This window comes from Panthera pardus, unplaced genomic scaffold (genome assembly GCF_024362965.1).
Source record: "Panthera pardus isolate Hobbes unplaced genomic scaffold, ASM2436296v1 HiC_scaffold_24, whole genome shotgun sequence".
Lineage (NCBI taxonomy): Eukaryota > Metazoa > Chordata > Mammalia > Carnivora > Felidae > Panthera > Panthera pardus.
The window spans coordinates 11,905,672-11,932,055 of NW_026526810.1; the positions used below are offsets into that span (position 1 = coordinate 11,905,672).

General features: G+C 50.1%; 1 protein-coding gene and 1 long non-coding RNA gene across 3 annotated transcripts in view; one reads left to right on the top strand and one right to left on the bottom strand.

Annotated features, from left to right (window-relative positions):
- Window positions 1-26,384, top strand: part of LRRK1 (leucine rich repeat kinase 1) — a 133,266-nt gene that overhangs the window by 101,820 nt on the left and 5,062 nt on the right. For both annotated transcript variants that reach the window (XM_019460087.2, XM_053888776.1), the window contains 11 exons: window positions 475-646; window positions 3,408-3,571; window positions 4,554-4,693; window positions 6,481-6,730; window positions 9,787-9,953; window positions 12,289-12,486; window positions 14,330-14,607; window positions 16,235-16,429; window positions 17,400-17,551; window positions 23,025-23,142; window positions 24,220-24,336. In XM_019460087.2, the coding sequence (XP_019315632.1) occupies window positions 475-646; window positions 3,408-3,571; window positions 4,554-4,693; window positions 6,481-6,730; window positions 9,787-9,953; window positions 12,289-12,486; window positions 14,330-14,607; window positions 16,235-16,429; window positions 17,400-17,551; window positions 23,025-23,142; window positions 24,220-24,336 (1,951 nt within the window). The remainder of the gene's footprint in view (window positions 1-474; window positions 647-3,407; window positions 3,572-4,553; window positions 4,694-6,480; window positions 6,731-9,786; window positions 9,954-12,288; window positions 12,487-14,329; window positions 14,608-16,234; window positions 16,430-17,399; window positions 17,552-23,024; window positions 23,143-24,219; window positions 24,337-26,384) is intronic.
- Window positions 25,167-26,163, bottom strand: LOC109273342 (uncharacterized). Its single transcript, XR_002082981.2, has 2 exons — window positions 25,938-26,163; window positions 25,167-25,241 (listed from the first exon to the last, which is right to left on the bottom strand). It is a non-coding gene; the product is annotated as an uncharacterized LOC109273342 (long non-coding RNA).

A 26,384-nucleotide genomic window follows, 5' to 3' on the forward strand; every position in this document is an offset into this window, starting at 1 on the left:
AACAGCCTCGTCCTGACTTTGAAGGCGATTGTGTTGTCTCAACTGTCCAAGAACAATAAATAGCTTCGAAGGCCAAAAATGTTACTCTGACCCCAATATCTGCATTGTCCTTGGAACCGTGCAGCTGTATTTGTTTTTCCTCCACCATCCAAAGTTCATTTTAAGTGATTTCCCCGATCACAACCCACTTTTACAGAGCGCGAACCGTGACTTGCTATGTCTGACGGGTTTATGACTACAGATGTTTTCATGTCTTCCCTCGGGATATCCTAGTCGCCGTCTTAGAGACCTTCCTTGATACGTGTGCTTGCTGTGCCCATCTTCATTTTCTCTTGGAGCATTTATTCTCAATACAGAAACTACTGTCTCTTTATAAAAGTAAAATTCCAAAGGCCCCAGGGGGGAGGGACTTGGGCAGAGTGCCCCGGCCAGCTTGGGCCACGCTGTTCACCTGTCCCCTTTGTTGTGTTTCAGCTATCTTCTGCCACACCTCCTTCCGTCCAAACCCGGCCTGGACACTCACGGCATGCGACACCCCAAGGCCAATACCATTCAGAGAGTGTTTAAGATGAGCTTCGTTCCTGTTGGCTTCTGGCAAAGGTTTATAGCACGGATGCTGATCAGCCTGGCGGAGATGGACCTCCAGGTAGCTGCGGTTTCTGCATGGGGTTGGCGTGCGGGGGAGGGGGTGGAGAATGTGTGCGCAGCAGCTGTAGCTGAGCCCTCGAGGGAAGGAGATGGCCCTTCATGGGAGGGGCTTGATCAAAACCCCTTTTCCTGCAGCAAAGCTACTGACTTAGGGCCAGGAGGCCAGTGTGGCACGGCTGCCTTCTCTTCTGTAGGCTGGCAGACCCATTTGAACCATTCTGCAAATACCAAATCAGCACCTCACTGGCTCAGAATACTCATTTTAGGAGCAGTGGTTGTAAATCAATCGATATCAAAATTCCCCTGGAGGGGTCACCTGGGTGGCTCAGTCGGTTAAGCATTTGACTCTTGAATTCAGCTCAGGTCATGATTTCATGGACCCCATGTCAGCTCCACGATGGGCTTGGAGACTGCCCGGGATTCTCTCTCCCCCTTTCTCTCTGTTCCTCCCCTGCTTATGTGAGCATGTGTATGCACTCTCTCACTCTCTCCCTCTCAAAAAAAGAAAACAAAATCCCCTAGCTTGTTAGGACATAGATGGCTGGTCCCCCTCAGAGGTTTTGATCAGGTGGGTATGGACTGGGACCCATCATTTTGCATACCTAACCCTTGTCCCCAGTGATGCCACTGGGTGGTTTGGGGACCACACTTGGAGAACCATGGCTTTAGAACCATGTTTTTGCCCACTCAGGCTGTGCGCTAGAAGCCAATGTGAACCTGGGGAGCTTCTAACAGACATGGACAGAGCCCAGACGGCTTAACTTAGAATCTCTCAGGGCAGCACCCAGGCATTGGTAGTTTTTAAAGCTTGGCAGGTTATTTCATCATCCAGTCAAGCTTGAGAACCAGGAGTGTAGAGCTTTAACTTGGTCTGGAAGCAACAAAGACCTAACCCAAGAAGTTACTTTCTGTGGGTTCACCTGGGGTGGTTGAAAGGTGTCCTGGCTGTCCGTCAACGTGAATTTCATGCAAAACAGTAACATGAAAGTAGCATTTGTGTGGAGTGGTGTTTCTCAAAGTGGGGTTCCTGGACCAGCAAAGGCAGCCTTACCTGGGAGCTTGTTAGAAATGCAAATTCTTGGGCCCACCCTGGACCCACTACATCAGAACCCCCAGGATGGAGGCCAGCACTCTGTTTTTCACAAGCCTTCCAGGGGATTCTGACCCACTCTACAATATGAGCACCCCGGCATAAACTTGGACTATTGAATAATTGGCATTAAATTCAGAATGGATTTATTTTTTACCACATTGTAATTAAAAGGCTCTTATAGAATTAGCAACTCCTTGACTAATTAAAGATATTCTTTGATCTCCCCATTTTACTGAAATGTTAAAAAATAAATACAAGAGCCTGAAAATCATAACTGCTGTGGCCCATGTTATGGGGAGTTTGGTGGGGGGGGGGGGGGCTTGTTTGCAAGGCCTGGAGGGCGCACTGGTGGGAAGAGCGGGTGCAGGAGCTGGCTCATCTACAGTCCCGATTCGGTCACGCTGCCCTCCCTTTGAACTCATTGTCCTGCCACGTTCTAAGTGGGAGGTCACAACACAGCGTCCTCATCCTCGTCATCGTGTGGGGTCTGAGCTCCCAAGTGGGCTCAGTGTTGGGGGTGGGGGGCAGGCGCCCTTCCAGGCAGCATCCCTCACTCAAAATGAGGGGGAAAGTCCCATTGAAATTCAGATGAGAGGGATTTCAGTCTCAGGAGCAATCAAGGCGTACAAATTCAAGCGAGGATGAAATGCTGGCCACTTTTCACCTCTCAAATCAGCAAAGAGTAAAGCCATAGTAGCCCCCAGAATCATGACGCGGTTCATACCCTGTGGTCAGAGTGTATATGTTCTAATCGTTTCGAAAGCAATTGCTCAGTACACATCCAGGGCTAAGAGTATTCCAACCCTCTGATGCAATAATCCCACTGCTAACACTGTGAACTAAGGAAATCAGAGAAAGTTTTGTGACTTTTCACATTCTACTGGCTCACAGTCTGCATTATTAAATAAGGCTTTCTTTTTTTAAGTTTATTTATTTATTTTGAGAGAGGCAGAGACAGTGTGAGCAGAGGAGGGACAGAATGAGTGAGACAGAGAATCCCAAGCAGGCTCTGCGCTGGTAAGTGCAAACTTGGGGCTCGAACTCACGAACAAACCATGAGATTATGACCTGAGTGGAAATCAAGAGTTGGCTGCTTAACCAACTGAGCCACCCAGGTGCCCTGGGAAGTTACTACACTTAGTAAAATATTGAGCTTTAGAAAAATGAATTTTATATGAGTTATTAATGGCATAGGAAAAGTGAGGTTTTTAAAAGCATACAAATTTAGAAAATTAGAAGTACAAATTTAGAAAATATGGCCTCAGCTATTTTCTAAACATACATGTAAACAGAAAAAAAATCCTGGATTAATATACACCAAAATATACCAAAATAGTGTTGTTTTGTGTTCTTTTGCACATTTGTCTGTATTTTCTACATTTTCTAACATAAATTGTTGCTCATAAAGTCAGGGAGGGAAAAGATTTAAACAGAAGAAGCCTATTATTATCAATCCTTTGGGGAAAATGTGCTCCTAGAGTATCCTGGAGACCCGTTCAGATAATGCAGTGTTTAATTTGGCAGCAGGATGCGTGGTGCAGGAGGAGGGGGTGGGAAAGATGGGGGTCATTTATCACGATGGGGCCACACCGGTCTCTCCAGAGCTCTGTTCAGGGCCAGTGAGGAGGCCGGAATACTTAAGCAGCATCTTTTCTCTGTCTTTCAGCTTTTTGAAAACAAGAAGAATACTAAAAGCAGACACAGGAAAGTCACCATTTATAGTTTTACAGGAAACCAGAGAAATCGCTGCAGTACGTTCAGAGTGAAAAGAAATCAGACCATCTATTGGCAGGAAGGGCTCCTGGTCACTTTTGATGGGGGCTACCTCAGGTAGGAATACTTGAGAACCCACGTGACTGGGTCAACGTGGTGCCGTGGAAATAGCCCCGTGGAGGCCTCTTCTGGGAGACTGTCCACTGGTGTCCAGAGTTCTGTTCCCAAGAGCAGCTCATCATGGCAGTTTGCTAGAAATACGAGACTCTCCCCTGAAAATATCCAGAGGCTCCCTGTCTCCTCACCTCCTTCCTCTCCCTGTGAGAGAGGGTATGGTGACCACAGCCCAGGACTTGAGGGAAGTGGGCGGGCACTGAGCTCCAGCACCCCCCACCCCCGTGGTCACTTAGGTGACACCTGCAAGAGCCTTGCAACCATCTAGCCCTATCCCCTTGTCCTAAGTGACAATGGCCCAGGTGACCCCGCTGGTTCCCCAGCCCGGATCCTACGTGCAACATAACGAGTTACCTCATTTAGCTCCCTTTTCCTGTCTACCTTTTTGAGAGACAGAAAGACATAAAGTCAACTCAAGAGGTTTAATAAATGACTTTTAATCAGTTTTAATAAACACACCCAATTATTTCATATTTACAATGAGTTTTTCAAAATATTCTTCAGTTGCATGAGAAGAGAAGAGTAATGTATCTTCTTTTGAGGGCCTGACTTGAGCCCCTCTCTTTGCCTAGGGTTTTCATGTAGATGTTCCCACTTAAAGCTCACAGCTGCCACCTGGCAGATGAGAATCTTGTGGTTCAGAGAAGGCGAGAACCTTCCCCAAGGCCACACCTGGAGATCTGATTCTAGCCTGAGCATCCCCTACTGCCAAGGCCTCATTACATCCACCTCATGGCATTGGGAAGTCGTGGGGGCACAAGGCAGGGTCAGGCACACGAGGGGGTCCCCTTGACAGTCCTGCCTGGGCACAGGGTACTGGGGTGGGATGGTGGGGTCCCTGGGGTTTAGGTCTTGCCCTGGCGGCAAGGAGATCATCCCAGGGCCCTCCACGGGCAGATCACAGTGGACTCTTTCTGGGTTGCAGTGTGGAATCCTCGGACGTGAACTGGAAAAAGAAAAAAAGTGGAGGAATAAAAATCATTTGCCAGTCAGAAATGAGGGACTTCTCTGCAATGGCTTTTATCACAGACCATGTCAATTCCTTGATCGATCAGTGGTTTCCTGGTAAGAGAATGTTCTGGAACCAAGTCTTTGCTCATGTTAATATTTCTTTATGAATCAGGGTGGGGCACATTATTTAGGGAGCAGAAGTCTCACTGGGATTCAGCCCAAGGCAACCAGAGAGGTCCTAATGGCCCTTTGGCAGAATCCTGATCTCAGGGAAGTATGGCTGTGTCATGGGGGTGGGTGCTATGGGGAAGACGTGGGCCCGGGCCCCACAGGGTGTGTGCAGAACTTGGCCCCCTGGCTTCCCACAGTGTGTGGGAAGGAAGACTACCCTGGGTACCACGCATGGTCCAGGAAGACGTTGCGTGTGAACTTCACGTGGGTCTTTTCTGCACAGTGAGGCTAGTGCTGAAATCTGGGGGCACCGCATGGATGCATATTTAACCCTTACACAGGGGTGGGGAGGCAAGAGAGCCACACCTGTCAAGGACCCCCATTTTTCTTTCCTGCCTGCCCCCATCCTCAAATCCCAGAGGTGATCAACCACCCACATGGCCCTTTGATCAGTTTCTCCATTGACAATCCACCCAAAGAAAACACTTTTTGAAGTGAAGCTTTTGAGGCCCTCTGTTTGTTTTGCTACCAGAGTGGAGACAAACCCGCAGGGTGTCCTGCAGAGAGGAGGCTGTCTGGGGCCAAGCAGGCAGCCTCTTCCCCATGAGCCCTCAACCCCTGAAGGCTGGCAGCTGAGAGGGCAGTGCTGGGTTTGGACACCAAGACCTGCTTGGCCAGCCTTCTAACCTCCCCAAGCTGGCTTCTCACTTGAAGCCATCCCTGCATCCCCGGGCAGGGGGTCATCGGAGGACACGGCAGGATGTATGCTTTGGACACCTGGGCCTGGGATCCTTCCAGGGTTGATGGAAAAGCTGACCTACAAGGCAAAAATCTTAGAAAGGAGCCTAAGAGAAGGCAGTTTGGGTGTGCTTGGCCATCCAAGGGAGCCTCCCTGGGCTTTTATGACTCCCCGCCAACCAGAGAGCCCTACAGCAGGTGCTTCTGCAGATGTGAGGGGGGCGGGGCAGGGGGTGCATTAGATAATCACCTGAGACAGGAGGGGCTGGGCCGAGCACCTGAGACAGGGCTGCCCAGGAGAGAGCACCACCCGCCAGCTAGCAGGATATATTATACACAGGGCTGCAGATAGCAAATGTGCCCAGAAGCTTCTAAGAGTCCCCCTCCTACCCTGCACAAGACAGGCCATCAGCTCACCCTGAGGGTTCCTCTACAGGGGGCCATGGAGCCTGTTTCTTTGTACCTCCTTTCCGAGGCGGGCAGCAAAGCTGTGTGTCTCCTGCCCGGGGGAACGCAGGTAAAATGACTAGGTTCTATTTTAATTTGTACTCATTTCTCCCCCCTGCATTGCTCTTCTAGGAAGGATCGGAGTAATTGCAAGCCTTATGTTTCTAATTTTAAGAACGGCTCCTTATTGGTTGTGGTTCGGTTGTTGGAGCGTGACATAGCTCCGACCCAGCCCGCAGCATCCTGTCAGGGCCCGGCTGTGCAGGAGGGATCCCCAACCTCTCAGCCCTGCCTCAGCCAGCCAGCTCAGGGTCTAGACCACCCACTGTCTGTCCAGTGCATCCCTGACCTTTCCCTGTGCGCGTCTTTCCTGGTGAAGGATCTCGCTGTCCAAAAAAGAACCCAAGTCATGGTTCAGCCACTCCCTGGGGTCCAGGCAGGGGCACACAGACCCCCTCCCGTGAAAAGCCCACCCAGCCCAAAATTGCAGGGTGCTACCTGCAGCCACCTTCATGTGAACTGTGTCCTTCTCTGTCCCCATTTAGCCCTGACAGCCACAGAAAGCGACGGGACCCCACTCATGGAGCAGTACGTCCCCTGCCCAGTCTGCGAGACCTCCTGGGCCCAGCACACCGACCCGAGTGAGAAATCAGAGGGCGTACAGTACTTCGACATGGAAGACTGCGTGCTGACAGCCATTGAGCAGGACTTCATCTCCTGCCCCAGACACCCTGACCTCCCCGTGCCTCTCCAGGAGCTGGTTCCTGAGCTGTTCATGACTGACTTCCCAGCCAGGTAGGCCACAGCCCCACACTGCATGGCTGGCCCCCACCTTGGGGCTGCCCTAGCCATGCTTCCCACACAATCTCCTGTGACCTTTACGTCCCTGTCCTAGGCTGCCCGAAGGGAACCAGGCTGTCTGCTTGCCATTTTTGAGGCCACAACAGGCTCAGCTGAGCCGATCACCTGGAGGGGCACACCATCCTGGGTCCCCACACTGTGTTTCCATCACATCGCCTGAGCTCCTATGCACTAAGTTTGCTATTCCCCCTGATTCCTCCTTTTCCTGCCGGCTCAAGGAATGGGAGGCAAATTCTCCTTGGCGGTGTTCAGGAAGGGGGCGCTCCAGACCTACAGCCGCATTTGCCTTTCCTGGCAAACAAGAGCATTTGGATCCCTGAATCTGTTCTCCTTTTTTTGTTGTTAATTTTTTTTAATGTTTATCTATTTTTGAGAGACAGAGCACAAGTGGGGGAGGGGCAGAGAGAGAGGGAGACACAGAGAATTGGAAGCAGGCTCCAGGTTCTGAGCTGTCATCACAGAGCCCAATGTGGGGCTCAAACTCAGGAACAGTGAGATCATGACCTAGGCCAGTGTTGGACACTTAACCTACTGAGCCACCTAGGTGTCCCAATCTGTTCTTTTTTTTTTTTTTTTAAGTTTATTTATTTATTTTGGGAAGAGAGCACAAGTCGGGGAAGAGCAGAGAGAGAGGGAGAGAGAGAGAATCCCAAGCAGACTCCACACTGTCAGCACAGAGCCCAATGCGGGGCTTGAACTCACAAACCGTGAGATCATGACCGAGGTGAAGTCAGACACTTAACTGACTGAGCTACCCAGGCGGCCCCTCTAAATCTGTTTTTAAAGTTGAGTCTATTCTATAACCCAAGATAATGGCTGGGCAAAGAATGCTGGAGAAATAGAGAATGTTTTGAGGTCCCATCCAACAGGAAACAGTCACAAAATCCAAGTGCTTGGTAAAAGAAGGAATCTTCTGTAGTCATGGAAACCAAAAGGTATGACTTCGTCTCCCTGGAGACAGTTTGACATTGGCCATTACCAACTATTTTGGAGTTATGTAGTCCTATTGTTATCTTATTCAAAGGATTGCTAGATCTGGCTTCTTTAAAGTAAACTTTATGGGGTTATTTTCATTTTTCCAGATTGCCCTGTCTCCCAAAGAATAGACACAGAGCACTCGGAGATACTGCAGATGTGGGTTCCAAAGCCTGCTTCTGGATGAGTCTATCAGATTAAGAAATTGCTTCCTGCATTGGTTGATGTCCCCCTCCCCACAGCCCTTTTCAATATCCCCAGTTACCTCACTGGTAGAAAGAGCAATAAAATGCTATTCTTCTGCCAAATGAGCCCTTTATTCCTAGAATTCTAATGTGAGGGTTATCACTTCTCAGAGACCACATGCAGAGTTTTGTATATGTGTGAATCAGATTTTGGGGGGGGGGGGAGGGAGGGGTGCCCAGTTAGGCAGCTCCAAATGTTAGGATTTTCATGTATTTGCTGAACCTTGTCAGGTTTTATGCCCCAACTGCATCCAGGCTGTGGCATCTACTGTATGAAATCTGGAAAGCCAGTTTGGATGTCCCCATTGGTGTGGATCTAATTACAAGCTATGGCATGGTTCTTAAATGACGGTACTTGGCTGGGACTTGAAAAGCCCAACAATGTGAACAGGATTCCCAACCTGGCAGAGGCTCTCTGGAAACTTGGGCAGTGGCCCCAACTGCAGCCCTGAAGCATCGCACTCCCCATGCTGCGAGTTTGGGCAGGTGGGGGTTGGGAGAGTGACTACGTGGCATCCAGGGAGCCCCATCCTGTGGCCCCGAGTTCACAGGAGTCCTAACCGGATGCCCTGAGGGATCCCCGATGGTCCTGCTGCTTCTCATGCCCATCCTGGGAGGCTCCCATGTGCCCACGCTGCCCAAGCAGGTGGTTTTGGGGTGGGCACTTGGAGAGCAGCCCAGCTCGTCTTCCGCTGCACCACTGAGGTCCACCGTGGGTGCGGCTGCACCCTCCTGGAGTGCAGTGCGTGCGGTTGAGCCGTGCAAAGTCTGAGCAGCTGCAGAATCTGTTCCTGGAAGGCGTGGGAAACAACAGCCTGGCAGGGTTGGCCTGTGGGGCCAGAAGGGCTTCAGTGGGTGCACCTGGCGTAGGCAGCTGACCAGGAACCCAGACAGACCTCAGCAGAGCAGGGGGAGGCCCTGAAATGGGAAGGCATCTCCCCCTCCTTCCCTGCTTCCCATCATCCCTCTCCATCTCCCTCCCTTCCAGGAATGACGTGCAGTCTTTCCAAAGCCCCACAGAAATCTTCCCTTTACCTGGATTAGAACACACAGACCAGTGAGGTCTAAACTGCCTGCCCTTGGGTGAAATCCTAGTCATCCATTGTGCAGACACTGCTCATGACAGTGAGAAGCCCTCTGTGGCTGCCTGGGGCATCTGGGTGGCTCAGTCCATTGAGCATCTGACTTGATTTCAGTCATGATCTCACAGTTCATGAGTTCAAGCCCCGTGTCGGGCTCTGCACTGACAGCGCAAAGCCTGCTTGGAATTCTCTCTCTCTCTCTCTCTCTCTCTCTCTCTCTCTCTCCCCCCCCCACCCCCGTCTCAATTGCTTGATAAAAAGAAATAGGGAAACAACTAACCTAGCACTAGATAAATGCAGTTTGATGGATACCAGTTCTCAAAACACAGAACCTTTTGGAGGAAAACATCCAGAAGAATTATTTTTCTATGTAGGCCACTTTCTAAGGTGTCCCCCAGTGCCAGCCACCATCCACACACAGGAGGCAGTTTCTATTATGAGCCCACTTTACAGAAAAGGTTTGTGGAGGCTGTATGACCTGCCCACGGCCAAGGTTTATCCCAGATCTGTCTGACCCCACCGGCGGCTTTGAACCATGACTCCCTGCAGTAGGAAGAGATGACCATGGGTGTCCTCACACCCACCCATCCTGGGACCTCCCCCCCAACCCCAGTGGGACCCTCTGGAGGGGTGGGTAAGGGAACGGTTAGGGAGGTCTGATCTGCCCCACATGCTGTGTTGCCGGCAGGCTCTTCCTGGAGAACAGCAAGTTGGAGCACAGCGAGGATGAGAGCAGTGTCCTGGGTCAAGGTGGGAGCGGCACCATCATCTACCGGGCCCGGTACCAAGGCCAGCCCGTGGCAGTGAAGCGATTCCAGATCAAGAAATTCAAGAACTTTGCCAACGCCCCAGCAGGTGAACAGGGAGGGCCCTATGTCCTTTCTTTTCAGACATGTGCTCCCATGGTCCAAACTCCCTGCCACCTTAGGGAGGAGGGTCAGTGAGGCCAGCGGAGGCCCCTGGGTGGCCAACCTGCTTTATTCCTGGCAGGATGTGGGACAGGCTGAAAGGTCAGGCTGAGCAAGGCCCGGAAGTTGTTTTGGAAGATTGCTTCCTTGTCTAGATGCAAGCCCCCAAGAGCCTGGGCCATCCTTAAAATTTCCATCTGCTTGCTCCACAGCCAGCACAGGCCTGGCATATGGTGGGCACACACTTAGACCTCAGGTGGACCCCTTACCTTGCAGGGCCCCTCTCAGCCATCCGCACTTAAGGAAGGGAAGTGATACTCTGGCTGAATAGATGGGGCAGCCAGCATGGGGTGGCTTCTACCCCACCCACACGAAGGAGGGGATAGGGTCTTGCCTTGGCACATCAGTTCAGAGATGCTCTCTACCTAGAGCAACCCATCACCTCTTAACACCCAGCCAGCGCGGGTACTGGGCAGCTGCCTCGCTTCCAGCCAGCTGAGTTTCACATTTTCACTGCCCCTGGCTTAGCACATTCATCTTTATGACCACTAATGTAATTTACACTCTTGGTAGAAAAAGCAGAATCCTAGAACAATCAGATCAGAAAGGAAGAGACAAGTTGTTGCTATGGGAAGAGAATGACTTCCTGCACAGAAAATCTAAGCAAATCCACTGGCAGAAATGAGAGCCAGGAAGAGTTCCACAAAGTTGCCAGACGTGAGCTCAACCTCAGAATTCAGCAGCGTTCCCACACACGGCAATGACCCATTGCTAGAAAATGTCCCCGTGGCAGCGATGAAACCACAAAGTATTGAGAGATAATTAGTATATACCATTCAATTTAGTTCCCATTTAAATCCTAGCAAGGGGTGTGTGTGTGTGTGTGTGTGTGTGTGTGTGTGTGTGTGTGTGTGCGCGCGTGTGTGTGCACGCGCATGTGTGGGCTGGGGGGGGAATCTCACTGATTCTGAAATATGCGTATGAAATGACAAAATCCCAAGGACAGCTGACAGCTGAGACAATCCTACAGTAGGAGACAAAGGAAAGCGGCCTGCCCAGCAGATGTCATGACTTAGAACCCTACAGACACGAAGGCAGTGTTCTCCAGGGCTCCGCCAGGCCCGCCAAGGGAGCAGACACAGCCTTGCGTGTGCGTGGGAAGCTGGCGCTTAGCAGAGGTCACATCGTGAGTCAGAGGGGAAAGGCTGACAGTTCCCTAACTGAGGCAGAGACTTGGGTCAGACTTCACACCATAGTCAAAAATAAATTCATAATGGGTTAAAGACCTCATGTAAAAAACAGAACCTTTGTGCTTGAAAAATAAATTTGGCCAGCCTGCACACAAATCTGACACAACTGATGCATTTTAACTGCCAAGGGTTTTTTCATGCTGTTTAAACCTCCATATCCAAACATCCCTGATTTTCAATTCTGAACGTAGGGGAGGAACAGAGAGGGATACAAGAGGACAAGAAAGACCTGGTGGACCCTGTTCGATGACCTCAGAGCCAGCCACAGACCAGTGGGCAGCACCCTGACCCTCCACTTGATGGGAGGGACCCCTCAGCGGGTGGGGATGCAGGAGGGACTTTAGCAGCCACGGGTTAGACCGGTTACAGTCCAGAATGGCGATCGCCCACCACTGCCCACAGACCTTGCTCCTCTGGCCTGAGATGACGTGTCACTAGGCCTGTGACAGCCCCAGTTTTCTCTCTGACTGAGGAGAGAGTGCTGGTTCTTTCTGCCCTTGGCGGTCCTGGCTGCTGGCAGGGAGCCAGGTGAGCAGTGACGACCCAGTGCTCAGCCCCATTCTGGTCATGCTGGTCGAACCAGGCTCTGGGTGGCACTCAGGGATGCAGAACTGGAATAAGCCACAGCTATGACCCTCAAGTAGCCAGCAGTGGGTGTGGCGAGGGCTACGAGAGTGGGACCTGTGTGACAAGGGCAGGGACGTGTGTGGTTCTCCATCGAGGGGGCAGGAACTGCCCACTTTGTTGGGCCGGATTTAGCACCTGAGGAGGAGAAGTTTGATACCAGCCTGGAATGCCTCAGGAATGCCAGCGTGTGGGGCCAAATTCTGGGTGACAGTGTTGCAATCCCTGATGTGTTAAGTGCCTTAGAGTATATATCTTGCCCTCCAGCCTCTCGAGTCCCCATGAGGCAGCTCTGAGTGTGGATGGCCCCCCACCCCGAGTGGCCCTAGAGGGGCTCCCAGCAAGGCAGCAGGTGCTCTGTGTCCCTCACCCCCTGGGCTGCGCTGATGGCTGTGCCCTCCCCCGCAGACACCATGCTGAGGCACCTGCGGGCCACGGACGCCATGAAGAACTTCTCGGAGTTCCGGCAAGAGGCCAGCATGCTACACGCCCTGCAGCACCCCTGTATTGTGTCCCTCATCGGCATCAGCATCCACCCGCTCTGCTTCGCCCTGGAGCTCGCCCCACTGGGTAGCCTCAACACCGTGCTGTCAGAGAATGCCAGAGGTACTAGCCACACCCAGAACAGTCTGGAAAGGGATTGCCTGGGGCCCCGCCTGGCCAGATACAGCCCCTCAGGGACCAGAGAGCCCTTGCTGGGCAGCACAGGCCCCAGGGAAGCTGTACCCTGGAGGTTCCCTCCTCCTGCTGGGCCTGGCTGCCTGGGGCAGAGCACGCCTGCCCCACGGCTCATGTGGCCAACTCCCCTCGGGCAAAGACCTACCCTTCCCCAGGTCTACGCCCTGTATGGTGCTGTTGGCAAGGCTAGAGAAGCTTAGGGTTTGGAGTCAGATGCAACCATGCACGTTCCCAGACCTGGTTCTCAGCCATAATCCAGTGAATTAGTGCTTAGTTTGCTGGCCTATAAAAGGGGGATAATAGCCCCACTGAGGGGGCAGTTGAGGGCCTCAAGTGAGGCAGGCCAGGGAGGGCCCAGGCTGCAGCCTGGCCCCCAGAAGCCCACCAGCCACGTGTCCATCATCATTAAAACCCTGAGACCCTGGGGTGAGGTTTATCTTAGGTTTTTTTTGTTTTTTTTTTTTTTAATTTTTTAATGTTTATTCATTTTTGAAAGACAGAGAGAAACAGAGCACAAGCAGGGGTGGGACGGAGAGAGAGGGGGACACAGAATCTGAAACAGGCTCCAGGCTCTGAGCTATCAGCACAGAGCCCAACGCGGGGCTCAAACTCAGAAACCGCGAGATCATGACCTGAGCCAAAGTCGGATGCTCAACCGACTCAGCCACCCAGGCACCCCAAGTTTTTAAGGAAATTTTAAAATAATTTTCCTTGGGAAATGAATTGGTAACTAAATTCCAAAGAGCTGACAGAAGGAGAGAGGTAGTTGTCTCTCGATTCAGGAAGAAGAAATGCAATTAAACTCAAATCGTTTCTCCCTCGATGGAAGAGAACTTTTTAAATTATTTTATTTATTTTCTAATGTTTTTTTTTTAATTTTTTTTTAAGTTTATTTATTATTCTTGAGAGATAGAGACAGAGCATGAGCAGGGGAGGGCCAGAGAGGAGGAGACACAGAATCTGAAGCAAGCTCCAGGCTCTGAGCTGTCAGCACAAAGCCGGACGCAGGGCTAGAACTCACGAACTATGAGATCATGACCTGAGCCAAAACCGGACGCTTAACCGACTGAGCCACCCAGGCGCCCCATAATGTTTATTTTTGAGAGAGCGCAAGTGGGGGAGGGGCAGAGAGAGGGAGACAGAGGATCCATAGTGGGCTCTGTGCTGACAGCAGCGAGCTCGATGTGGGGCTCAAACTCATGAACTATGAGATCATCTTCTAAGCTGAAGTCAGACTCTAACCAGCTGAGCCACCCAGGTGCCCCGAGAGCTTTTTTACTTTTATTTTTTAATGTTTATTTATTTTTGAGAGAGAGACAGAGCACGAGCAGGGGAGGAGCAGAGAGAGAGGGAGACAGAATCTGAAGCAGGCTGTAGGCTCTGAGCGCTCAGCACAGAGCCCCAATGCAGGGCTTGAACTCACGAACTGCGAGATCAGTTCCAGGTGCCCTGAGAGCTTTTTTAAAATGAAGCTCTTACTCCTGCAACCCACCTCTTACAATATAGTAAACTTGGCCTACAGTGAACTCTAGGAATTTTGAATCCTTGCTGTTTTAGTAAAAACACCAACAATTCCAGGCATGAGATACCGGGAATCAAGCAATGTCTATTCTAAATACTATTGCACTTCAGAAAGTCATTCTCTGTCTCCTCCTATATCCAGCACGGATAATGATGAGAAGTATCTGTAGAATATAAAGTATCTGGGAAGAGAAAAGGTTAGAAAAGACAGTTGTAATGATGGTTTGCTTTTTTTTTTTTCTTTGCAAAGATTCTTCCTTTATGCCCCTGGGACACATGCTCACCCAAAAAATAGCCTACCAGATTGCCTCTGGCCTGGCCTACCTGCACAAGAAAAACATCATCTTCTGTGACCTGAAGTCAGACAACATTCTGGTCTGGTCTCTGGACGTCAAGGACCACATCAATATCAAGCTGTCGGACTACGGGATCTCACGGCAGTCATTTCATGAGGGTGCCCTCGGCGTGGAGGGCACACCCGGCTACCAGGCCCCAGAGATCCGTCCTCGCATTGTGTATGACGAGAAGGTACCCACCCTGGCCCACTGCTACCCAGCCCAGCCCCACAGCCAAGCCCAGGCCCCGGTGAAGCCAGGAGCCTGCAGCCTCTGAGCTCTGTGTTTCCCCAGGCACACGTCTGTCCCTCTCCTGTGCTCAACCAGGAGGGTATGGCTTGAGCCAGAAATGCACAGGGGCCTGTGTCCACCTAGCAATGTCAAAGTTGACCTCTCCTTAGCTTTAGGAATGGTGCTATAGCCTCTGAATTCTCTAACCTTGATTCAGAGACATAATGAAGGTGGTACACAGTGGACAGTGAGCCCAAGACAGAAATGGGTCTGGATTTGGGTCCCAACTCTGCCATTTAGATGGGTAAACTGGAGACAGTGGACCAGCCTCATGGGGACTCGTGAGGGGCAGACAGAGTAAGGATGGCAAGGGCTCCCGGCCCATAGGTGCTGTCCACAAGGCATTGTCCGAACTGAATGGCAGAGATGGCCAAGACAGCATCCTCCAAAGCCAGAAGAGAGTGAATTCTAGCAAGACAGGACTGGACTCCCGAGCAGCTGCCTGGCCCGCCTCGGCCAACATGATGGCTAAATGTTTGCCTTCTTCCCTGAAATAGATGCAGGCACACAGGCAACTAAAAACCATGTTACAGCTGGTGCCATCCCTGCTTCACTAATCGCCTGGCACTGAAACTCCCCTGGTCTATAATTTTTCATTATTTGGTGATTTACAGATGAGTCATTGGCTAATTGCTTCAGGAACAGCCTAAATGGCAATGCTGGACATTACATTCCCATGTTATCTTATAACTAGAAGTTTGTACCACCTTCAAATAAAACAGGAAGAAGAATGACCTTAGCATGTGTAGGTTAACTCATCGCCTGTGATTATTAACCGAAATAGAAAAGGCAAATCAGTGTGATAAAAATAAGAGCTTCTTAAGTAGCAGGTGACACAGGCAAGGCACCTTGAAACTAAGATTATAACAGGGACCTTCATGTTGAAAATTCTCAGGTCTATTTCAGCCATTCTCCCGCTAAAACGTTATTTCTTGGCCCTCATGGAGGCCTATACTAACGTCTCCTTACTGGGCCTTTTGATAACATTAAAATTAGAGGAGTCAACATGTTATGATTTAGGAGACATCCCCCCCTTTATGATTTGCAGACACTGCTCTTCTAGTGCCTAGCACATTAAGCTGAGGGTCCGTGTTCTCCTGCCTTGTCATGATTCTCAAACATAAAGGAACATGACATCCTTGCAGCCCTTAACCAGTGGCTGGCAGTTAGCAAGTTCTCAGTGTGTGTTTATTGGATGGATGGGTGGGTGGGTGGGGGAATGGATGGATGGATGATGGATAGATGGAAAGAAGGAAGGAAGGAAGGAAGGAAGGAAGGAAGGAAGGAAGGAAGGAAGGATTGAAAGATGGGTGGCGAAAGGGACAGAATGATGCATGGTCAGATGGTTGGCCAGATGTTTCGACAGGTAGGAAGTGATGGATACATTCATTGGTGGATGATTGATGATTGTATCCCTGGACAGGATCCCTTGTCTAATTGTGTCCTCCTGCTCCCTCCATCTCAGGGCCAGCTTCTGAAAGGTGCTGGGCTCAGGCAGGGGACCTGACTTGGCTTGCCTCTTTGCCCAGGTAGACATGTTCTCCTATGGAATGGTGCTCTACGAGTTGCTGTCGGGGCAGCGGCCAGCGCTGGGCCACCACCAGCTTCAGATCGCCAAGAAGCTGTCCAAGGGCATCCGTCCTGTTCTGGGGCAGCCCGAGGAGGTGCAGTTCCATCGCCTGCAGGCACTCATGATGGAGTGCTGGGACACAAAGCCTGAGAAGGTACCGGGGGCCCAGGACCTGGGGGACCAGACACCTCCTGCCACAGTGGTGGAGGGTCTGCGTCTCCAGAATGCACGTGTACAGCTAACTGCCCATCCTTCACTAAAGGTCTAGAACAAATGAGGCAACCCTCCTCTGCTCATCCCTTCTAGAAAGAGATGTTTACTGTCCTAATACATCCAGCTCATCTCTTTGTGTGTGTGTCACTCTCAGGAAAAATGAGCTTTTTTTCCTCCCCACTTTTATGTCACACCATCATGCAAGCAAAACATACCAGCCCCTTTATAGCAGTACAGTCCCCGTGCAAGAGCAGAGAGAATGTATGTATCTCTTTTTATTTAAAGAAATGGGGAGCAAGTTTGCTCGTGAGAGCAGGAGTCATATTATCACTTTTTTTAAATGTCTATTTTTGAGAGAGAGAGAGACAGTGCAAGCAGGGGAGGCATAGAGAAAGAGAGGGACAGAGGATCTGAAGTGAGCTCCATGCTGACAGGAGAGAACCCAGTGCGAGGCTCAAACCCACAAGCTGCGAGATCATGACCTGAGCTGAAGTTGGATGCTTAAGCAATTGAACCACTCAGGCGCCCCGTCTATTATCATTTTAAAACTTAGCTCTTTGGGGAAGAGGCCAGTGGTTTCAAGGTTAAAATGCATTCATCAAACTAGATGGTACTAATTCAATGTATTGGGAGTAAAAGAAGCTTCTGAGAAAAATCCTTTACAAGATTGTATGTCTATAGGCATGGAGGTTGGAATCTTAGAGTTTAAGCCAACCAGATGACCAAAGTTCAAGTTGCCATTGACAGTGATGACCCAGATACTCTGGCATCTGAAGTTGTTTCAGCCTCTTGTTTTGAGCAGTTTCTAGACCTTCCTCCCTTGTTCAAGACCATTGGTTTCATGGGCAATATAGGCATCAATCTGGTTTACGTGACCCTTGCTCATGGCTCTGGTGGCCTCTCTCCCTCAGCGCCCACTGGCCCTGTCGGTGGTGAGCCAGATGAAGGACCCAACCTTTGCAACGTTCATGTACCAGCTACCCTGTGGGAAGCAGACGACCTTCTTCTCATCCCAGGGCCAGGAGTACATGGTGGTGTTCTGGGATGGGAAAGAGGAGTCCAGGTAATGTCCTGAGGCTTACTTTGCCCTGCTGGGGTGACCATGCACTTGGGGAGCAGTCAGGGCTGACCACGGTGAGAGATGTTTATAGACGGTGGGTTGGGAGCCTGATGGAGTTTGCTCCAGAGATAAAACTGAGTCCATGCAAATGACAGGCATGTATGCATTTGTGCTTAAGAGGAGCAAAGAGAAGGTGGTGTCTGCCAGGGGTGGGGTCAACACAGGGCTTTGCTTTTTGTTGGTTTTTCCTTCTTAATCCCCATCACCTGTTTCATCCATTCTCTCACCCCAACTCCCCTTTGGCAACCACCAGTTTGTTCTCTGTGTTTATGAGTCTGTTTCTGCTTTATTTTTTCTTTTGTTTTTTAGATTCCACATATAATTGAAATCATATGGTGTTTGTCTTTCTCTGACTTATTTCACTTAGCAGAATACATCTAGGTCCATCCAAGCTGTTGCAAATGCCAAGATTTCGTTCCTTTTTATGGCTGAGTAATATTCTGTGTGTGTGTGTGTGTGTGTGTGTGTGTGTGTGTGTGTGTGTGTGTATAAAGTGCCTTTATCCATTTATCTATGGATAGACATTTGGGTTGTTTCCATATCTTGGCTATTGTAAATAATGCTGCAGTAAACACAGGGGTGCATGTATCTTTTCAAATCAGTGTTTTTGTTTTCTTTAGGTAAATACCCAGAAATGGAATTACTATATCATATGCTATTTTAGGAACCTCCATACTGTTTTCCTTTTTTTAAATATTTTTATTTTTGAGAGAGGGAGAGAAAGTATGAGTGGGGGAGGAGCTAGGGTGGGGGGACAGAGGATCCGAAGCAGGCTCTGTGCTGACAGCAGAGAGCCCGACATGGAGCTCCAACTCACGAACTGTGAGATCATGACCTGAGGCAAAGTTGGAAGCTGGTTAATGGACTGAGTCTCCCAGGCGTCCCCATTCTGTTTTCCAGAGTGGCTGCACCAATTTATATTCCCATCAATGGTGCACAAGGCTTTCCTTTTCTCCACATCCTCACCAACACTTGTTTCTTGTCTTTCTGATACTCGCCCTTCTGACAGGTGTGAGGTAATATCTCATTGTGGGTTTGTGTCATATTTCCCTGATGATGAGTAACGTTGAACATATTTTCGTGTGTCTGTTGGCCATCTGGATGTCTTATTTGAAAAAATGCCTATTTAGGTCCTCTGCTCATTTATTAGTCAGATTGTTTGTTTTCTTGGTGTCGGGTTGTATGAGTTCTTTATATATTTTGAATACTGACCCCTTATCAGATACTTCATTTGCGAATATCACCTGCCATTCAGTAGGCTGCCTTTTCATTTTGCTGATGGCTTCCTGCACTGTGCAAAAGCTTTTTAGTTTGATGCAGTCCCATTGTTTATTTTGCTTTTGTTGCCTCTACCTGAGGAGACAGATTCAAAAAAATATTGCTAAGCCTGATGTCCAAGAGTTTACTGTATATGTGTTCTTTTATAAGTTTTATGTCTCACATTTAGGCCTTTAATCCATTTTGAGTTTATTTTGTGTATGGTGTAAGAAGGTGGTCTAGTTTCATTCTCTTTCATGTTGCTGTGAAGTTTTCCCAACACTGTTTGTCAAAGAGACTGTCTTATTCCCATTGGACACTCTTTCCTACTTTTTCAAAGATTCATTGGGGTGCCTGGGTTGCTCAGTCAATTAAGCATCCAACTTCAGCTCAGGTCATGATCTCACAGTTCAGGAGTTCAAGCCCTGTGTCAGGCTCTGTGCTGACAGCTCAGAGCCTGGAGCCTGCTTCAGATTCTGGGTCTCCCTCTCTCTCTGCCCCTCCCCGACTCGTATTCTCTCTCTGTCTCTCAAAAATAAATAAATGTCAAAACAAATTCAAAGATTCATTGACCATATAGTTGTGAGCTCATTTCTGGGTTTTCTATTCTGTCCAACTGATCTATGTGTCTATTTTTGTCCCGGTGCCACACTGTTTGGATTACCACAGCTTTGTAGTATAGTTTGAAATGAGGGATGTGACGCCTCCAGCTTTATTCTTTTGCCTCAAGCTTGCTTTGGCTATTTGGGGCCTTTTGTGGCTCCATACAAATTTTGAGATTATTTGTTCTAGTTCTGTGAAAAATGCTGTTCCTATTTTGATAGGGATTGCATTGACTCTATAGACCACTTTGGGCAGCATGGGCCTTTTAACATTAATTCTTCCAGTCTACAAACACGCTGTTCACTTATTTGTGTCATTTTCAATTTCTTTTCTCAATGTCTTAAGTGTTCAGAGTACAGGTTTTTCACCTCCTTGATTAAATTTATTCCTAGGTGTTTTATTCTTTTTGGCACAGTTGTAAATGGGAACGTTTTCTGAATTTCTCCTTCTGCTAGTGTGTTAATAGTGTATAAAAACACAACAGATTCCTATATCATTATTTTGTATCCTGAAACACTCCTGGGGTCATTTATTAGTTGGAGTAGTTCTCCCGTCCTGAGGGGACTTTGTTTTAACATGGATGCTATTTGCAGCTTGATAGTCGAAGAAGTCAATGATGCTGGGGGTGGGAGGGAGAGGACAGTTACCAGAGTGCAGTTGCTGAGTCGCGAGAGGAGCAGGGGACCCAGAGCCAAGCACAACTGGTGCCCTTAAATGAGAGTTTGTGGGCCTTCCCTTCTAGTTGCATCTTTTTCTCAGTGAAGTGGCAGGAGGGTCAAAAGCATGGGGAGAGGTTTTGAATATTCAAGGAGAAAATGATGACGTGTGATGTGAGCAGTGACACATGAGACCAGGGTGATTACAGGATGGCACTGAGGCCCACTGGAGGTTGGAGATTGTGCATTGGAAATGAGACTCATCAGAGGGGTTATGTTCCCCCAGCATGCTTTGCTAACCCACATTGCAAGATAGGCAACCGTTGGTTTTAAGCCGAGTTGGGTTTTTGCCAGGAAGGAGAGAAGGACATGGGGGGGTGGGTATTTTCAAGAGGCACATGACAGAGATGGATCATAGAACCTAAGGGAGGCCATAAAACGGATGAGGAACAATGGAATGTACCAGGGAATCCTAGGTCTTGGCAGAGTGTAAACCCGCCCCCCGCCACACACACACACACACACACCCGTAATGAGTTATGGTAGTAGGTGGAGTGATCTGGGAAACCAGGAGGTAATGGTCAGAAAACAGATGCTTGACACTGAGTGGGTGGGAGGGATGAAAATATTAGGAAAGGCAAGATCTGATATGCAACTTTGGGAGAGGCTGGCTGGGGTAAAGTGGGGATAAGATCATTGAGAAACAAGGAGGAGGTCACCGGACCAAAATGACAGGGTATTGGAAAGAGCATCAAAGACTTTTCAGACTCCCCCAAATCACCATCTAATATGAGACCCGTCAGTCCTGGCCAAGGTGTGTGGTCTCTCCCACCTACGTAGTGTGACATCTTCAGAGCCACGAGAGCATTTCATGGCATGAGGAGTCTTCTAGTAAGCCTTGTGACAGACATTTATAGGTGCTAAAATATGATAAGGCTTAGACAAAGTGAAGCTTGAGACACAATGAGATAAAGGGAAGGAAATTTGCCATTTTCCTTAGGTCAGCCTAGGTGAGCTTCACATCAGGTTTTATGGCACTGGGACTGAGTGCTCTGACCTAAGACACAGTCTAAGGAACCATGGCCTAAAAAAATACATATATGTGTGTGTGTGTTTATTAATTTCTATTTATATATATAAAGATATATGTTTTCAGTTTTTACATCATTGGTAGCAGTGTTGTTATTGCTATTTTAAGGCTTTGCTTATAATTGCAGGGCAAAGTGGGTAATTACAATGGCATCACGCGTTGCACATTGGGCTCTTTGGCATGGAAAATATCAAAGAGAGGTTAAATAAAAAAGCTGCAGTTCTGAATTTAAATTTTTAGGCTCATGATATATTGTATCTTTAAGAAAAATGAACTCATGTTTCCTCATCCTGCCCATTGAAAAGGCCTAGAGACGATGACCAGTTACCAATGATGAGCTCTGGGACCCACATGATGGTCTCTAAGTACCATGAGGAAGCAAAGCTTATCTGAGAAGTGGCTGACTCCAGGTCTGGGACAGGAAGACAGCCAGAAACATCTGACACAGTAGAATCAAGGATGCCATCAGACACTTATGAGGGTAGATTAAAGGGATTTAGGAGCCAACCCAAAGAGGTTCCCACTGGCCAAAGATAGGGCAGTCAGCCGGCCATGAGTAAGAGGAACTGCAGTGGACTGGGGTACATCAAATTGTTTACATTCATGAGTTTCTAATGCTGTTTAGGAAAAACAAGCCAATAAACAAAAACCCCTCATTGATCACCATTGGAGGCTCCTAGAGAACCAACACCTTATTTTGAAACTCGGCACATACAGAGGAATCAAGATTGTATCCTGTCTTTCCTATGTGTACCCCAGGGTAACAAAAGAGATAAAAGGAGGAAGTTTCTCTTTTGAGAATAAATGAAGCTAATAAATGAGGAAGAAATGCCAGAAACAGAATGTCCGCCTTTTGTGATCTCTATTGAAATAATGCATGTAGACAATGATCATTAACTATCACAAAAGGAGTGAGAACCAGACATTCCCAATAGAAATCCACAGCCCCAATGAGGAAATGTTTGTACCTGAAAAAATCAAACAGAATCTGACCGAGACTCGAGATTGGGGGCAGGGGGCTGAGACAGATGGCACCCCAGGATGTGAGGACCTCATAGGACACCCCCACCCCTGGAATCCTCAGCACATAACCTGCTGGAGAAAAAAGAGAAAGAGGGGAAGGAAGTCAGTCAACAGACAGACACATAAAGACCAGGGGAAGTGTGGACAAAAGATGTGTGTGACCTGGGTAAAGAACTTCAGTCTCTGCCGCAGACAGTGAGCACACTGGGATGCCACTGAGGACAGTGGGGAGACAGAAATGCTAGCGGGTGGCCAGACCTGGTGAGCACACAGCTGCCCTCATAAATGACAGCTTATTAGTTCTCAGAGCACCTAGGTTGGAAGGCGTGTTTTGAGGCCCCCCAGCCTACTATGAAATTCACCCAACTATCTTTAGTCTTGACTTTGTCTACTGTGATATTGAGGGGTTCCCCTGCTACTGGGGTGCAGCAGATAAGGCCAGTGGGAGGGCAGTGAATGGCTTTGGTGGAGGTATAGCCCCCTGTGCCCCTTCTTCACACTGGGGGCAGCTCGTTGAACCCTCCAACATCACAGAAGAGTGTCTCTCTTCCCAAAGGGAAGGCCCTTTCATTGCTCGGATGTTCGAGCACTACCAGTGGGGCCAGAAACCCCCTTGCACCCAATGCCATGAACAGTTCTGGAGTCTCTCAGAACATGGCAAAATTCAACTCTGGGTTCAAGGCCTGTAGCCGACGTCCTCCTCCAAGGTGCTTCAGGCCAAGAGCCGACATAAGGGATGTGGCCCCTGGCCACCGTGAGCTGACCACACTGTGGTTGCCCATTGCAGGAACTACACGGTGGTGAACACGGAGAAGGGCCTCATGGAGGTGCAGCGGATGAGCTGTGCGGGAATGACACTAAGCTGCCAGCTCAAGGTCCAGAACTCTCTGTGGACGGCCACTGAGGTAAATGCCACCATGTAGGGTGGGCAATCGAGGTGGGCAGCACAGGGTGCAGTCCGTGTGAAGCCAGATTTAGCAAATAAAAATATAGGATGCCCAGGTAAGTCTGAATATCACAGGAACCCCATCTGCACATGTGAGGCCCCCAGCACAGTGGCAGCAGCCCTGGGAAGCAGCAGCGTGTCACCAAGGCCAACAGCCTGCCTTGTCCCTGCCTGGTGACTAAGACTCAGCCAAGATAAGTATCAGGGGCAGGATCGCAGCAGGAGAACCCCATTAGGTTAGTGGAGTGACCAGGTTTCTTATAACACAGCCGGATCTACACAGCAAACCCACTCAGCTCTGAAGGCTTTTTGCCTTCCCGTCAAAGAAGTCAGCGGAAAGCCTGAGAAGCTGTCTTCTGAGAAATGCAGAGAGGGATGCCCCAAACAAATGCTGTGAAGCTCCTGGTGGTGTGGGGCAGTGGGGGACGGGTGCAGCAGTGGGGGACGGGTGCAGTGGGGGACGGGTGCAGCCGTCCCAGGTATGCAGAGAAGAGCAGGCAGACGTGTCTGTTCTATTGAATGTTCACCCCAGAGAAACACCTAGTCATGAAAACCTGGAAACAGCCTGAGCTTCTGACAGCAGGTTAGCCAGGCTACGGCGTCCCTGAGCAACGGGCAGCACAGAGGCACTCGGACACAGTTCCCTCACCAGCCAGACAGGGCAGGGCCTCCTCCCGCCTGCTGGGTATCGTCGCGAGATCAGTGAGGAAAACCAGCACAGTCGTGTGGTCCCACGTTTGCCCGGAATGTGGACACAAACACACAGATACCCAGAGGAAACGGAGTCTGGGTCCCACGTCCCCATGGCAATTTTCTCCAAATAATGGGTTATGGGCGATTTTACATTTCTTCTTTAAACTCTTCTGTAGTTTTCAACATTTCTGCCAAGAATAGGAATATGAAAGCAGACAACCAGATAGCCTCAGTACGTGTTACTTTTTAAAGCACAAAGGGATTCCCACGGCAGAATGCACCTGGTAGGAAATGGCCGCCGTGTTCCAGCCTGAGTCTCACGTTGGCTCCTCTGCCTCTGCAGGACCAGAAGATCTACATCTATAGCCTCAAGGGCATGTGCCCCTTAAACACACCCCAACGGGCTTTGGACACCCCGGCTGTCGTCACCTGCTTATTGGCAGTGCCTGTTATTAAAAAGGTGAGGTAAGGGGAAAGGTGGTTGCCCGGGTGTCTGATTCCCCCTTCCTCTTCCGCTGGTGTGGGGCTCCCTCTGCCCACCCAGCTTGGGGGGAACAGTATGAGGAGTGGGAGCAAAGCCGGGCCCTCTTGGACCACCAAACCCAGGGCAGGTCACAGTCAGCCTTAGGAGGACAGACCACAATTAGTGCCTTTTCAAGAACCTATGTAACCAGCAAAGCAAAGCAGAGGGCTGAGTGGAAACTTGCATTCCGCCGCAAATGCCATGGTCCCAGAGTAAAAGAGCAGTTAGACGTGTGCCCTTCCCCTTCTGATAGTGGTGTGAGGGGTTACTTCCCCACCTGTCAGGGCCAGCGCCACCCCAGAGCCACTCAAGAGGCGCCGGTCCCCCTGCCCCCACCCCTGGGGAACAGTAGGTTCCCCCCACTTGTGGTGCCCACTGTCAGCCTGAGACCTGGGTCCCTCTTTGTCCATGTCCTTGACCTTCTAGCCCCCACCTCTCTGAAATGGAAGCCCGAGTGGTAATCTCCACAGCCCGGGGCTCAGGCTCTCCTGCTCCTCCAGTGGGACCCTGCCCTTCTGCAGGACCGGCGAGCCTCCCCCTACTGGCCCCCTGCTCCCCACCTCATCCAGCACTGCACTCTGAGGAGACCCTGCCTGTTAGCAACAGTCCCACCCCACATACCCCTGCAGGACGACCTCCTGTTCAGTTCTCAAGATCAAAGACCCCGACCCTGCTCTGAGCAGCTGGCCTGCCCCAGCCCCAGGCCCCCAGTGGTGCTCTCAGGCCGCTCTGGTCATCCTCTCTGCTCATGGTAGACGCTCAAGGAATCATTATCGGTGTCATTATTGGTGGTGTTTGTTTAAAACATGCTGGCTGTCACCATCCAATTTCAGTTTTCCCATCTGCAAATCGAGGATAAGAAGCAGTCAGAGAGGGTTCCCTGGGCATAACGTGCCCCAAGCTCTGGGCGCAAGCACTTGGGTAAATGTGAGCATTATTATTACTTCCTGGCAGTGGTGAAATATATACGTTCTTCATCCTACTACAGTTTATTTCTTTAAAAAAAAAAAAAAATGTCTGAAATCCACCCTCATTTACGACTGTGGCCCCATGGGTGAGGCTGGGCAGTGCGGGACCCAGTCCGCCCCAGAGCACAGGAGAACATGACACAAAGCGCTATTTAAGGCCACTGCTGGCCAGAGCCCCCGAGCCAGGGCACCACCGCCCTCGCGACCAGAGGGAATAAAGCCGGCTCTGTGCGGAGCCTCCCTGTCAGGGGCCTGCCCCTCCGAGGCCAGGCCGCCCTGTGGCCGCGACGGCGGCCCCTGCATTCTTGCACGCGCACGTTCACACCCAGCCGGGCCGTGGGGCTCGCCGCCCCAACTGGGGCCCAGGGCCGGGATCGGATAGAGACATTGCTCTTGTTTGCTTTGGCTGTTTTCTTCCCTAAAATTCTGAAGATGGATTTTGATAAATGTTCCTAGGGCTTGTTGACCTCACTGTTGAGCTCGAGCTGGTTCCCTTGTTACCTTGGACAGCCCCGCCTCCCGGGTTCCCAGGGTGCTCAGGTCCCAGAAAGGGGGCTTTCTGCCACTCACCCTTGCTGATACAGGCCTGGATCCCCACTCTGTTGTGGCTTCGGCTCTGTGCTCCCGAACCTCTCCTGTGCCACCCCAGCCCAAGCTGGGCATCCAGGCTTCAAAGCCTCCCTCTGTCCCCGGCTCCACAGGGATGCTCCTGGGATGCCTGGGGTGGGTCCCAGCATTTAGCGCTGTCCTTGCAACTTTGCCCAGTGATCTCTGGTGCCGTAGAAGATCACATGCTTCACTGCAGGGGCGGAGAGCAACCCACAGACCCTAGCACTGCCAGCTAGGCATTTCAGGGTAGGTGTGCTAATTGGGGAGTGTAGGCAGTGTCCAAGAAGCGCCTCCACAAGAGGGTTGAGTTGGAAGCAATTTCAAGAATAAATAAGGTCGGCAGGCTCGTATTGTCTACGGGCGCAGAAGACCGGGTGGAGCCAGAGAAACAGATGAGACGTGGCCCTT